This window comes from Motacilla alba, chromosome 3 (genome assembly GCF_015832195.1).
Source record: "Motacilla alba alba isolate MOTALB_02 chromosome 3, Motacilla_alba_V1.0_pri, whole genome shotgun sequence".
NCBI classification, from domain to species: domain Eukaryota; kingdom Metazoa; phylum Chordata; class Aves; order Passeriformes; family Motacillidae; genus Motacilla; species Motacilla alba.
Window position 1 is genome coordinate 35,899,180 of NC_052018.1, and position 13,163 is coordinate 35,912,342.

At 36.4% G+C, this 13,163-nt stretch overlaps 1 protein-coding gene across 4 annotated transcripts in view; it reads left to right on the plus strand.

The window, feature by feature from the left end:
• CFAP206 (cilia and flagella associated protein 206) overlaps nt 1–13,163 on the plus strand; it is a 41,020-nt gene that overhangs the window by 25,183 nt on the left and 2,674 nt on the right. For 3 of the 4 annotated variants that reach the window (XM_038132603.1, XM_038132601.1, XM_038132600.1), the window contains exons 2-11: nt 970–1,053; nt 1,354–1,444; nt 2,496–2,684; nt 2,967–3,125; nt 3,591–3,799; nt 4,517–4,636; nt 7,074–7,272; nt 7,994–8,131; nt 10,091–10,284; nt 11,296–11,439. In XM_038132603.1, coding sequence (XP_037988531.1) covers nt 1,009–1,053; nt 1,354–1,444; nt 2,496–2,684; nt 2,967–3,125; nt 3,591–3,799; nt 4,517–4,636; nt 7,074–7,272; nt 7,994–8,131; nt 10,091–10,284; nt 11,296–11,439 — 1,488 coding nt within the window. In that variant the 5' untranslated portion in view covers nt 970–1,008. The remainder of the gene's footprint in view (nt 1–969; nt 1,054–1,353; nt 1,445–2,495; nt 2,685–2,966; nt 3,126–3,590; nt 3,800–4,516; nt 4,637–7,073; nt 7,273–7,993; nt 8,132–10,090; nt 10,285–11,295; nt 11,440–13,163) is intronic. The other variant, XM_038132602.1, reaches the window with a different exon arrangement.

A 13,163-nucleotide genomic window follows, 5' to 3' on the forward strand; every position in this document is an offset into this window, starting at 1 on the left:
CACACTCTCATAAATGAACCTGTGATGCATAGGTGACTGTTTAATGCAGCAGCTATATTTATTCTTCGATGTTCACCTCCTCCCTCTCTGGTGATGGATAATTTTGTTTCTCTGCTCAGACAGGGCCAGGCAGTATAAATGGGCTGAATATTTGAAGGAATGGGCTTTGATCCCATTTAAAGTGAAAATTTAATGGAATCAATCTCAGTATTGTCCTTGGTAGACAACTGTAAATATCCTAAAAACATTTTACATGTTGGCATCTCTTAGGAGACACAGCACTGCTGCAGAATATAGTCTGAATGCACCTGCAAAACTGTGTCTGAAGAAGGATGGGCTAGATTCCTTTTTTATTGATGATCAGCTCTTGATAAACTTGTATATAAATGTAAATGCTTCACAGCAGTACTGTTAATACATTATTTTTTTCCCTAAAGGTGACACTGCAGCTTTCGAAAAAAGATTGGGCTCAAAAGCAGTATTAATCAATTAAGCAGGAAAATTTTAATGAGTAAAAAATTCTTACAAGTGGCTGGCAAGACACCTAGCATGAACACCAATTGCAAACATGCACTCATTTTCCTGCATGTAGAACACTATGGAGTTTTTTATTCAAATGGTAAATGTTTCTATCGATGCATATAACACCAACTTAGAAGTTTATAAACAACCATGATGGATTTTCAAAAAATGTTACTTAGGAAAATATTTTTCCAAATAATTTTTAAAGGAGCTATATTTAAATATTTGTATCACAATTTTTTTTTTTCATTTGGGCCTGAGAACTGAGATTGAAACTGGTGAGATGTGAAATGAAGTAATTTTGTTTCATTATCAAAGAATGAAATGGATAAAAAAGAATAGTAAGGAAATATTGAATGCATCTGAGATCTTTCAGAAAATAAAAAGTGGGTTGCAAAGGTGATATTTTGTGACATAAATTAGTATTTTTCTTTTGGCAATCTCTAGGTGAAAGCTGTTGTTTTAGATCCAAGAAATGATTTTAACATGGATCGAATGCTTACAGAAAACGATATGCAGGATCTTATCCAGGTAATTCTGACATGATGTTGAGAGTCACTTCTTATCTAAGACTGTAGCATTATTTGCTACCTGGTCCTGTAACTAAAATTACTTGAACACTTTCAAAATTTTAGTGCTGCTTTATTCTCATGGCTCTGTAGCTAAAGACTGGACTATGTTTCCATAAATAAATGCCTTAGAAAAGCTTTGTATTGAGAAAATGGTAGTGAGGGGGCTCTACAACTGTTGTGAAACTTTTAGTAGATCACTATCAGTTCAGATGTTTCCCCAGAGATGAGAAAGTATTCACTTCTCTGACTCTCTTTTTAGCTCTGTGTTACCAGACTGCTTGACACAACAAACCCATCCCTAAGCACAATTAAGATGCAAGTTTACTTTGATATGAACTATGCAAACCGAGGTAATTTCAAATATGTTTTCATAGAAGTTGATGCTGAGTGTCTAATTTAAGAATAGTAATTACTGTTAAATGAATCCTGGCAGTAAACAAAATAAAAATCCCAGGAGAAATTTACTGTACAGGAGTCTGATGTTTCAGTATGGATATAGTAGGGAAAAGTGTACATTAGATTTGAGAGTACATTCTTCTTGTGCTGTCTGGGAGATTTACTGAATATAATGTATTAGGTTGCTTGAGGACACTTTCAGGTTCAGTGGTCAGCTGCCTTCAGCAAGAAAAGCTTGCACCTGCACCTGTGTGTCTGAAGGCACTCAGAACTCAGTATTTTATCAATATCCCTAACTGGGAGATTTGAGTAATCTTGAACAATCAGTTACAGCTTTAGCTGAGTACGTTTTTGTCTCATCAGTAATTTCATGTGGTCTGAGAAGGAGAATGTGAAAATAAAATGAGATGGGGAAAATGCCTCATCTGTAAATGCAATTCCTGATTTCAAAGGGACAGTGGAGGCTGACTGGGAAATAGAAGACACAGAACAAGAACAGACGTGAAAAAAGCATTTCCCTGTGGGGAGATAATGAAAATGTTTTCCTGTTAGCATGGATTAAAACCAAAAATTAGCAACACTGGGAGCTGCTCCTAAATCTTCTTAACTCTATAAGCTCAGTAACTCCAGCAAGTTTTTGAGATCCTGAGTAGTATTCAGACTTGAGCATGTAACTTCAGGTGTCTTTGAAATGTGTGTGTGTGTGTAAGTTAGGTCCTCCTACAGTCAGAGGAGTCCAGAGAGCCAGAGACTTGCTGTCTAGTTTGGCCTGAACGGTTCTCAGGACTCTACTGACTGATGTTAATCATGCTAATTAACATCCGATTAATGTTTAACTCTGCTGGTTTTAGTTCTAATGGTGTAGTACTACAAACATCTCTATCACGTACCTGTGCTTCAGAAACCTTAAGTTGGTGCTCTGACTGTGGAAATTAATTACACCCTCTGTATAAGCCAAATTTCAAAGGATTTAGATAGCACTTTTTAAGTGTCCTTCTTTCCTAGATGAATTACTGAGTGAGCAGGAGCGTGTTCTGGAAGGAAAACTGGCTCCTCTAGTTAGAGCCATCACTGAGAGTGCTCCACATGCACAAGAAGAAATGGAGAATGTGTATCAAAAGATTGTTACCTACGTGCTGCTGAGATCTGGCCTGGGATCCCCAACAGATATTGAGGCTGTCAGGGAGGTAACAGGTCAGTAAACTCCCAGCTGTGAAATTGGGCTTTTCTTCTTGAAAAAATAAAATTTCACTTTCTCTTTACTGATATTTAGATACAAACCTGGTAAACTGTGATAAATGCTTGCTATGCAAACATTTTGCTATGCAAACTGTAATTGCTCAGCCTTGAAATGTAAATTTCCCTTAGATTTCCTACTTTTTGCATTTGTTCAGGAGAGCTATTTTTGCTTATTTAATGATTTTCTTTTCTGTTCCCTCATATTGAGGGTTTTCTCCCACATTGTAATGCTTATAGCTGCCTTGCAGAGTGTATTCCCCCAGACAGAGATGATTACTTTCATCTCACTTGGTAAGAAGGACAAAGAACAACAGCTGAAAGATCTTGCCATGCTAGTGACAGGAATTCGTCTGTACAACAAGGAGTGCCAGAGAGGAGGAAGTGGCATTGATGACTGTAAGTAAACAACTGCATTGGAGCTGGGTATTCCCAATTCATTCTTCCTGAACTTCTTCACTGGAGCTGCTCCAATAATTTCCCATCTCAGGGTGGCATGTTATTGTTATTGGTGTTTTACAAATTAGGAAACTGAGAATTGAAAATTGAGAGATTCTCTCAGGAAACCCATGTCAGTTGTAGCAACAGAGTTGCATCTACTATAAAGCAAATTTTCTCACATTCCTTGACTTGACTGTGGTATTTCCACACCTGTAATTCTAAATATTTGCAACAACCTGACTAGCGAGATAGGGTGGTTTAATCTGGTTTGCAAGTATTTGGAAATGCATGAATACAAGAACAAAATGTAAAAATCAAAATTTAATTGGAAGACTATTATGCTCAAATATTGCATTTTAACCATGAGCTAATGATTTCATTAATTCTTTTTATACATATTTTGTACTTATCCCATGTGAATAGTGCCAGGCATCTTGAGCGAAGCCATTCCGTCGGCTACACGGACTCTCGATGAACGTCTGAACTCCTGCCAGCTGCTGGCCCACCGCTACACGGCCCTGCTGGAATGCATGCAGGAAGACCCCCAAAGGTTCTCCCGGCTCAGATTTCTCAAATTAAAAGAAGCACTGTTCAATGTGAGACAGTATGAAGCCTTCCTTTGCATCCTTCAGGTGAGATGTTATATCCTGTGGACTTTTATTGCAGGTGGAATGTCTTCAAGTTACCTACTTGCACAGGACAGAAATATAAGAAGAAATATTTGGAAATAAATGAAATAAAATAAAATATATCTTTAGATAAAGAACCATAGATTGTTTAGGTTTGAAAATATCTTTAAAATCATTGAGTCCAGCCATTAACTTATGAGCCTGGCACTGCCAAGTCCACCATTAAACAGTTGTTTGCATACTGGTTCTCTGCCCCAAAAGGCATGAGAGAAAAAAATCTCCTTGATCAATCCATAAATCATCTCAGTTTTAGTCTGCAGACACCTCCAAAATATATGGCGTCATCAAAAGTCCTTGAAGAATACAATTCAAATTCTTGTTTTATTAATGAAGAGCTTTTAATTTGTCTTTTGAGAAACTGAAGTTTTTTGTTAGTCTTTCCTGTATAAAGCATTGAAAAAAAGTATTTTTTTTCTTTTTGTTCTCTTCATTGGGAAAATCCAGAGGATTTTCTATACAAATTGGTAGTTTATGTGTGACTGAAGTGCCTGAACACCTGAACATTTAAGGAAAAATGTATTTTGTGGATAGCTAGAGTACAGTTCGTTCCCTAAAGCAATTGTTCTGAGAATAGTTGAATGAAGAGGCCCAGGTAAATACTTATTACTAAATACTTGATTTTTGGAGTGCGATACCTCTTACCTGATATTCTCTTTCCAGTCTAATGCAATTACAAGTGCTCAAGAAGTTGAATCGTTGGATGTTCAGTTTGAAGCAGCAATGATGGTATTGAAAAATACAGTGCAGAATAAGACTTCCGTAGAGTCCAGAGAAGTTTTTGTAAGTCTTATGAATAGAAAACCCATTACTTCTTCAGTAGAAAACATTAATTAAGTAAGATACTTTGCTGGTGTGTTTTTAAGTAGTTTATGTTTAGCAAGTGGCTACAAATTTTCTCTCTAGTACAATATTATCTGTGATTTTTGAAGGGGCTTCTAAAAGACTTGCTCTTAAGGTAAGAAAAAGTTAAGGTACAAAAAGGGAGCAAAGGAATCAAATGGTATTTTATTGTGTCTTGAGTTGTCATTATTTGTAGATTTCCTTTTTTGTGTGTGTATATATTCTTTCCTGTTCTTGCAGAAACTGTAAGAACATAATGATTGCAGAAAACAGCACATCAGAGTATGATTCTTTTAAAGTTCCCTCAAATAGCAATCCCTGTAATTACAGTATGAGTCACTGATATAATTTTTCTGAAGAAACTGGGTTTCTGTGATGGGGGTAGCAACTTCTTTTCCCCTCCCAATACCTTCTGAACCTGTTGGCAAGTTTCAGTCACATTTGTCAGAGTTCAAAAATCTCAAAATATGTCATTTTCTACAAGTTTTATGGGGAAAAAAGAGAGCAACTAGAGACACACAATTAGAGCCTTAATAAGATCAGGTCTGAAATGGGGTTTGTGTGCTCTCTGGCCAGTGAGCAGCCACTGAAGGATTGATATTCTGTATTGGTGCACCCTTGGTTGGGAGCTACAGGATGTGGGAAGGAGGTATTGGGGGAAAGGGAACGAGTGCTGTGAACTACAGGTATTATGAGGGTGGCTGCTTAATGAGCCTTTGAAAACCTGGGATTATTATGCTGGCATGTTATAAAGGAAATGTTATGTTATAAAGGAAACAGGAGAGAAATCTGCTAGAAACCAGTTTAATTTAATTTACTTTTCTTGTAAGAGCTCGTTATTTTGTGTGATTTGATTATCATTCCAATTCCATGTGGTTAGCTGCTGCACCAGCATGCAGTTTCATTCATACTTTAGGTTATTTTCCAACATTCTAAGCTAATTATTAGAAAGCAAAATAAAGCCTTCTGTGAAGGAAAAGGAAGATCATGACCCCCACCTACTCAAAGTATTTTTTACACTTCCCATAAGAGCATCCAAGCTGGAAACTCATGGGAACGGCACTTTAACTGAGTGATCCAAGCTTCAATTTATGTATGCTTTTGATTTTATAAACCAGATGTTCTTATTTGGAGAACATTTTCCCCTTTTGTCCAGCTACTCAATGCAGTTTTTCCTCTTCTATATCTTTGTGGAGCTTGAGTGATTGATATACCTTACCCTTTTCCCTAAAAGCTGTCTATTGTTATTTGCTGCCTTCCTGGAATTTTTTTTCTCTTCTGGTTGTTTTGTCTTTTCTGCTGAAGCCAGGCTATATAATGCCTTTTGATTTCAGATCCTTTACAGGTAGAGATTTTTCTATTAACACACCATTTAAATAACTTTTCTTGTCTTTGGCTTGTTGCTACAAAGGTAGAGATGCAGGGTATTCTGTCTTTTAAAAAGCACAGAATAAGGCCTATATTTGTAGAAAACATTTGTTTTAGGAAAAATAGTACATTTCATTAATATTCTTTGTTTATTCTATTAAGAATGTTTTTGATCTTCCTTTAGTTCCTTCCGTTTTTGTAACCATAACATTTCCACAGCATTAGCAATGCTGATGAATTCCAGAGCTGGCTCTGCTGGCTGCTCTTATGATAATGTTGTTTAAATGCATAAAATGTATGGTTAAATGTACATTTCAGATTGGTTGGATCTCTTCCTGTAAATGCTCTCTGTGTGTTTAGATGTAACAGGGCACATTTTATGTCACTGTCATTGAAAACAGCATTTAAACTAAAGCTTATTGGCTGCTTCTTTATGTGCCTACACCTGTACGCCAACAGCAGGTCTGTGCTGGGAAGGGCAGCCTCCAGTTTTGCCCTGAATCCTGGACCACTCTGAAGAGGCCTGCACCCCTTCCATTTGACACACATAATGGCCTAGGGGCTGTGCTACCAACTGACTCTGGAAGCAGGGCAGACAAAATAACAAAACCTGATAGTTTGTATATAGGTGTGGTAATTAATCAGGTGTGTTCCTTCTAGTCCTAAATCCTGTACACCATATTTTCAGTTATAAAACTGTATTGTCAGTGAAGAGCTAAATTCAAAACATGGTCACAGAGTACATTTATTGGAGAAAGGCTCTGAAGTAAAATATAGAAAAGTACAACTCTTGACTGTGGGTTGACATGCTGGATATACTTACTTTAGGCCTATGTGATGGAAGCTCCTCTTACTCAGTATCCCTGAGTTCTCCTGGAATTTCTGGTTGCTGAAGGCCTTGGAGATCAGCCCTGCTTTGTTCAGAGCTGAGATTGTTGTGCACAGTGCTTGGGTTACACCATAGACATAAAACAAATCTGCATTTCAGATAATTTTCTTTATGTTCTAGCCTCTGTTTATGGAACTTTCTAAGCTTTGGACCAGCTTTCAGGATGAAATGCTATTGCTAAGCTTCCTCACAAATATGGCTGACAATCTGCAACAATTCTTGGAAATCCAATCACAGCTTTTTCCTGAGGAAATGCTAACATCTCTTCTGGAAGGAGTGACTGTGAAAAGTGATGTGGAAAGGATAAAAGAAACCATGGGTATGGACAGTTGAAACTTTTTGGTTTTCCTTAATTTTCCAAGATTCTGCAGTTTGAATTTTCTTTACAATTGGTGCTTTACAGAAGGTGCTATATATTGATTTTTTAATACTCAGAATTTTCACAGTAAATAAAAATAAGCCTTGTAGGGTATAGATTTACATTTTCATGTAGTGTAGCTTGTGATTCTATTTTTACATAAAAAATTAAAATAGAGCTTCCAGATACAAGTATACCTTACAAAAATGGCAGAATGATCAGAGAATATTTATAATTTAAAAAAATTTTTGAAGTGTATTCATGTCTTTTTATACCTTTCAGAACTTTAGAAATTGAGGGGTAGGGTATAAACAAAATAATTTAACAAGGCTTCAGTTACCAGAAGGGATTGTTTGTAAGATGATATCCCCAGGAACCAAGTTTTATGCCAGGGAGTTTGTAATGCATGTGTGGGTGAAAACAAAATCAAAGAACAAAATACTATCTTCCTGTTGTTGTCCCATGTTTTCAAAGAAAACTAATGCTAGTAAAGACGGTTCTTGCAGGACTGATTTTCAGTAGGTTTGCTTTCAAGGCAGGACTAAACTTTGGCTTTTGAGATCTGGGCACTGCAGGTTATCCTGTGAAAACCAGAATAATCTGGTCATCCTGTAATATCATTAGCTTTTAGACATCTGATATTTTAATATTGAAGTCCTTCCTTTGTTTTATCTTTTCTTAGGAACCAGAGTGAATGTTTCTGATTTCACGAACCAAGAATGGCTTTTTCCAGAGACTACTGATAACTTTGATCAGTTGCTGATCCAGTACCATGGTTTCTGTGCACATTCAATTGGTGTGAAAGGTATCACCCTACCAGGTATGCTTTGTAGTCAGATATTTTCCATACTATATATTTACACAAGGATTAGGAAAAATGTAAAGGCATTCTGAATGCATCTTCTTATGTCAAAGCTGGAATACTGTTTTTCCACATATGCAATTTTCACCCCAGATAACTTATTTCCCTTGTTAAATTATCTTTTTTAAAAACACTAATAAACTGCCCTTAGTAGAAGGCAGGATGGCTTGAAGAGGAAGCAGGGGCAGAAACAAGTTGGGATGGATAAATGTTTCTTCCTGCTCTGTGTGCGTCCATATAACTTACACTGCAACTGAATACAGGTTTGGTTACTGTTGTTAATGTGCTGTAATGCAGGCATAGGGAAATGGCCATTCCTTCTATTCTGTGCATCCATATATAGCAAACATAGCCATTCATGCCTACCTCATGTGTATTTTTAAATAGTCATGACAAAGTACTAAAAATCTTTCCTGAAATGAATGCAAAAGTGCACTTGATTAAGTCAGCTACTCATAGGAATTTTTGGTCTCTTTAGGGTCATTTGTTTGAAAGTTAGCCTTATTTCAGCTATCCTACTTCATGTTTTCCATCTCTCTATCCTTTCTAGAACCTGTCCATATAGAATTTTTTTAAACCTATGGGAGTTTGGGAGGAAAATATGGCCATTTACTTCTCAGTATTAAAGAACAGATATTTTTATGGCAATGTAATTTACTTACACTTACTTAGTATTGCACGTGAGAACAGCTGTCCTTAGTTGGATTGAAGGTCTCTCTAGCCCTGTATCTGATTACTGTACATGGACAGTCATGAACACTTCAAAATTATGAGAATTCAAGTCAGAGTGATCTTTCCTTAATTATATCCTTTCTTCTTCTAGCAGTTGGTGGTTATGGGATTTCCTCTGATTAATGTTGAGTCTGTAACCTTCTGTTGAATAATCCTTCAAAGAGGTTTTTCATTTATCTAATTGATTTTGGAATCCATCTAGAGTTTGTCATGGGATGTTCTTATTCTCAAGAGCCCCACAATTATAATTATACATGCTGTGAAAATGGGCCTCTTTTTGAGATGGTTTTAAGCTCTGGCTTGATAATTTCAACAAAGACTTGATAGTCCTTCTGTTAGGAAAATTACTAAATAGTAATTTTATATTGCACACAGTTCATGGTTTTATAACCCCCTATCATACTGTTTCTTTTTTCTTTTTAATGCTGAGGAGGCTTTCTTCTTTAACCCCTCCTTCTATGAAAGGTATCACAAGACTTTGATCACCCCTAGCTCCCTTTTACATGTTCTGTTGTGTTGGAACAAAATTTATTATTACAAATATTATTACAGGTTGTCATAATATTTGTTTTCTTCTCTTCCTCTGTTTGCATACTAATAATTCCTTTTTTGACTGAGTTTGTTCAAGGCACTGTCTATGATGATTCTGGTCTTTCCTGGTCAATGACATCTGATGCCCAACCTGCCACTGTCCTTGAAATCAGTTTGTGTTTTCCTGTATAAGTTATGTGACAAGTGTGAAGTGTCAAGTTTATTGACACTTCATTTTCTCTGTTAATTTGTTGTTCGGCTTCCCAGTTAATCTCAGTGTTATGCTCTTTGGTATAAATGCACTACTGATCTGCAATCAGATATTTGCTGGGGGAAACATTTGAGGGTAAAGGCTGGTTTCTTATGCCTTTGCCATATGTGTTTTCTCTGTTGTTTTTCTGAGACATGTGCCTAAGGCATGCTGGATGTGAACTGATCAAAAGCAGTTTTACTGACCTAACAAAATAGAGTTTTCTATATTTTAAAATAGCTTGCTTTTAAAGGTTTATACTGAGTTCAGAAATGAAGGAAGTGAAACTAACTTGAGGAAAACACAGAATCTTGATTATAAATGTCTTTTGTTTTGGATATAATACTGTTCACTATTTTAATTTGTGGGGCTTATTTTGGGTTGGTTTTTCTTCTCATTTTTAGGAAATCCTGCTATTGGAATTTTGAAGCACAAGGAGAAATATTATGTTTTCAGTTCAAAAGAAGCTGCATATATCTTCGCTGAAGATCCAGATAAGTTCATTCAATTGAATATAGAAAAAGCAAAAAAATATGCAGAGCTAATTCAACTGCTTGAGCTCCATCATCAGTTTGAATACCTTGTTCCACATGCACAGGTACACACTGCCCATGCCTCTTGCTAAACAGCTGCTGAGTCACTGGCTGGTCTGTCCTTTCTAAAAGAGAACAGATGATACCTGTCTTTAGGAAAGAAGTAAAATCCTCTGCCTGTCTGAAGGTCCATCTTTTCCAGGTCTTCAGAGTGTCGAAGAAATGTTTCTACTTAGTGTCATTCTCACCTTACCTATTCATAGGAGAATATGTAGATCCAAAGCATTCTGGCAGTGATAAAAGCTGCTAGTCCATAGCCTAGGCAGGTCTTGTGTCTGATGTTTCTTTTCCTCATTTTTGCAAAAGTAGCTTAAAGGACGAGTAAATAAATGCAACAGAAGATATGTCAGCTATCACATTAACTGGAGCTTTAGCTTAGCAGTCTGTCCATGTATGCTGGATGAGGGCATAGTTGTATCTGGGGACAGGAGCTATGGAACATATTAAAAAATAAAAGGAGAGTCACTAATAATGAATGTGATGGTGTTATTCTGTGAAATTCAAAGACTTGATTTGGATTTACAGGCAGCATTCTCTGTGATCCACTTGTGAATTTTAGATCCCTAGCAATGGAAAGAAGTCTTGAACTGTCCCTTGGTTTGAAACATAGTTTATATCCCAGCTGTAGCAGAGATGTGTGCACTTCTCCCAGTTATGATTCGTGATTTTTAGTCCATTCATGAAGACTAACTGGGGTGCCTGCATTATAAAATACTGGTGGTGATGGGACCCGTTTTTTCTAAAATCCAACAATTAACCACTCACTAGGTAGACAGGAGCCTGCAGCTCAACTATGGCCTCTGCCTCAAAGGTTTTCTGTCAGAAATGAAATCCACCAGGTACTTAATGTTTTCCTTTTAGTGGGGGCATGGGTAACAAAAATATTGTTGAATGTAAAAATCATTATCCACTTGTGGTTTGCAGGTCTCTGTTTGCTTTTAAAAAGTAGCATTCCCATATCCTATTTCTGTGTATTCTTCTCAATGCCTTGCTTGGCTTTGGTTGTTTCTTTTCAGGCCAGAAAGGCAAGCAAAGGTTCCATGAAACCAGCCCCAAAACGTGAGAGTGGTACTCAAACTGATACTCATATCTTGCCTCCAACTATTGTGAGATCCTATGAATGGAACGAATGGGAACTGAGAAGAAAAGCTATAAAATTGGTTTGTACTGTTATTACCAGATTTTCCTTGTTGGATATAACAAATTTATAATAAATTATTCTTAACTTTTGTTCCTTGAAACATAAATCTAACCTTTTATTCAAAGACATATACTTCACTACAACTGGTTCATTTTTTTCCTAGATATTCTCTCTCCTGATATTTAGACTACTTCTCTCACTTCTTCCATATTTTTCCCTGTTTTTTGAGCAGTGCTTCCACTGCTATATCTATTAATTTCAAAATTTTCAGTTGCCTTTTTTATGTAATAAGAGTTTGTTGTTTTGAATTGAATTGCATTGAATATTAAGGTTGTTCTACATTCAAATCAATTTATTTGGTTGAAGATACTACTATATAATTTCTTTGTGAGAAAAAGCCAAAGCAAATGTTTGTCATACTATCAGGATTTTCTGATGGATTGGAAATCACAGTCTGTCCATAGAGGGTTGACCACATATGTACATAAAAACTTTTAAATTAAAGTGAATATGTCAGAAGCTTCTTTCTAGGGTTTGCCAGCACAGATAGTTGTCAAGGTATAGCACCTGATTTTCAGAATTCAATCAAAATGAACAACTTGTGAATACAGGGAATATTGCATTGCAGTTAACAATATCAACTGAACATATAATACTAAAGGTTGGTTTTTTTTTCTTCTGTGAACAGATGCACTGTGGAAACCTGTGGCCTGCTGGGCAGCCTATTTCCTTTCTGTTTTCCTTTTTGCCATGAAATCTCTAACATTATGAAAGGAAACCAAAATTTTGGACTGAGGAGTCTTGCCAGTGTTGCTAGCTTATAAAGGATTCTAAGAAATAGTTGTTACTGAGGTATATAAAGAAGCCAATTAGGTTTACAAGAAGCCTAGCTGAAAGCCTCTTTTGCTTCTCTAAAGGACAAAAGTACATAAATAAACATAAGATGTGGTCAGTGGCTCTTCAGCATAAGCAAAAGTGATATTTTCCAATATCTGGTCATGAAGACCATTCCCAAACAAATTTGTAGCTTGTTAGTTTGAAATATGTAGAGAAAATACTTTATAGTACTAAGAGTGCTTTAGGCTCAGCTGTCCAAATGTGAGATTAGTGATGTGGAGCTGAAAGAAAAAAATCCCAGATGCATACAAAAGTGCTTTGACTATGATAATTTGTAATATCAAGGTGATAAAACATTTAACATCAAAGTGATAAAATAACAGAAATAGTTTACCAGTGCATCAATGGATTTGATACTTCAGGAAAACATCAGCGATACTTGAGGATTTTGTTAGAGGATGAGATCACATGCCTTTGGTGTTTTTTGTGTTGTTCATACTTAGCCAAAAAACTTGTAGGGGTATGAAATATTAAGCTATTACTTTGTTAGAAAACCTATATGCTGTTAGAAGTAAAATTTTTGGCTCACGTTTGTTTCTCTGTGCAAGCACAGTTCCTTGTAATAGCATACATTCAGTCATTACAACTCTCAGAAAAAAAACAAAAAAAAACCCAAAAAACCAAACAAACTTAATATGTTGTCTTTCTTCCCATGCCATCTCCTCTGTAAGTTCCTTATTGTTCTTTGCTGGATTCTGCTTGATGACTCTGCACGTAAGATTCAGTTGTAGATTAAGGTACCAAAGTGTGCCTGCATTTAGGTGCTTCACCTTCCATTCCAGCAGAGAGAGACCTCAGTGGTGGAGGCAGGAGAATATTTTAACTTGCCCTGATACAATATTGAGG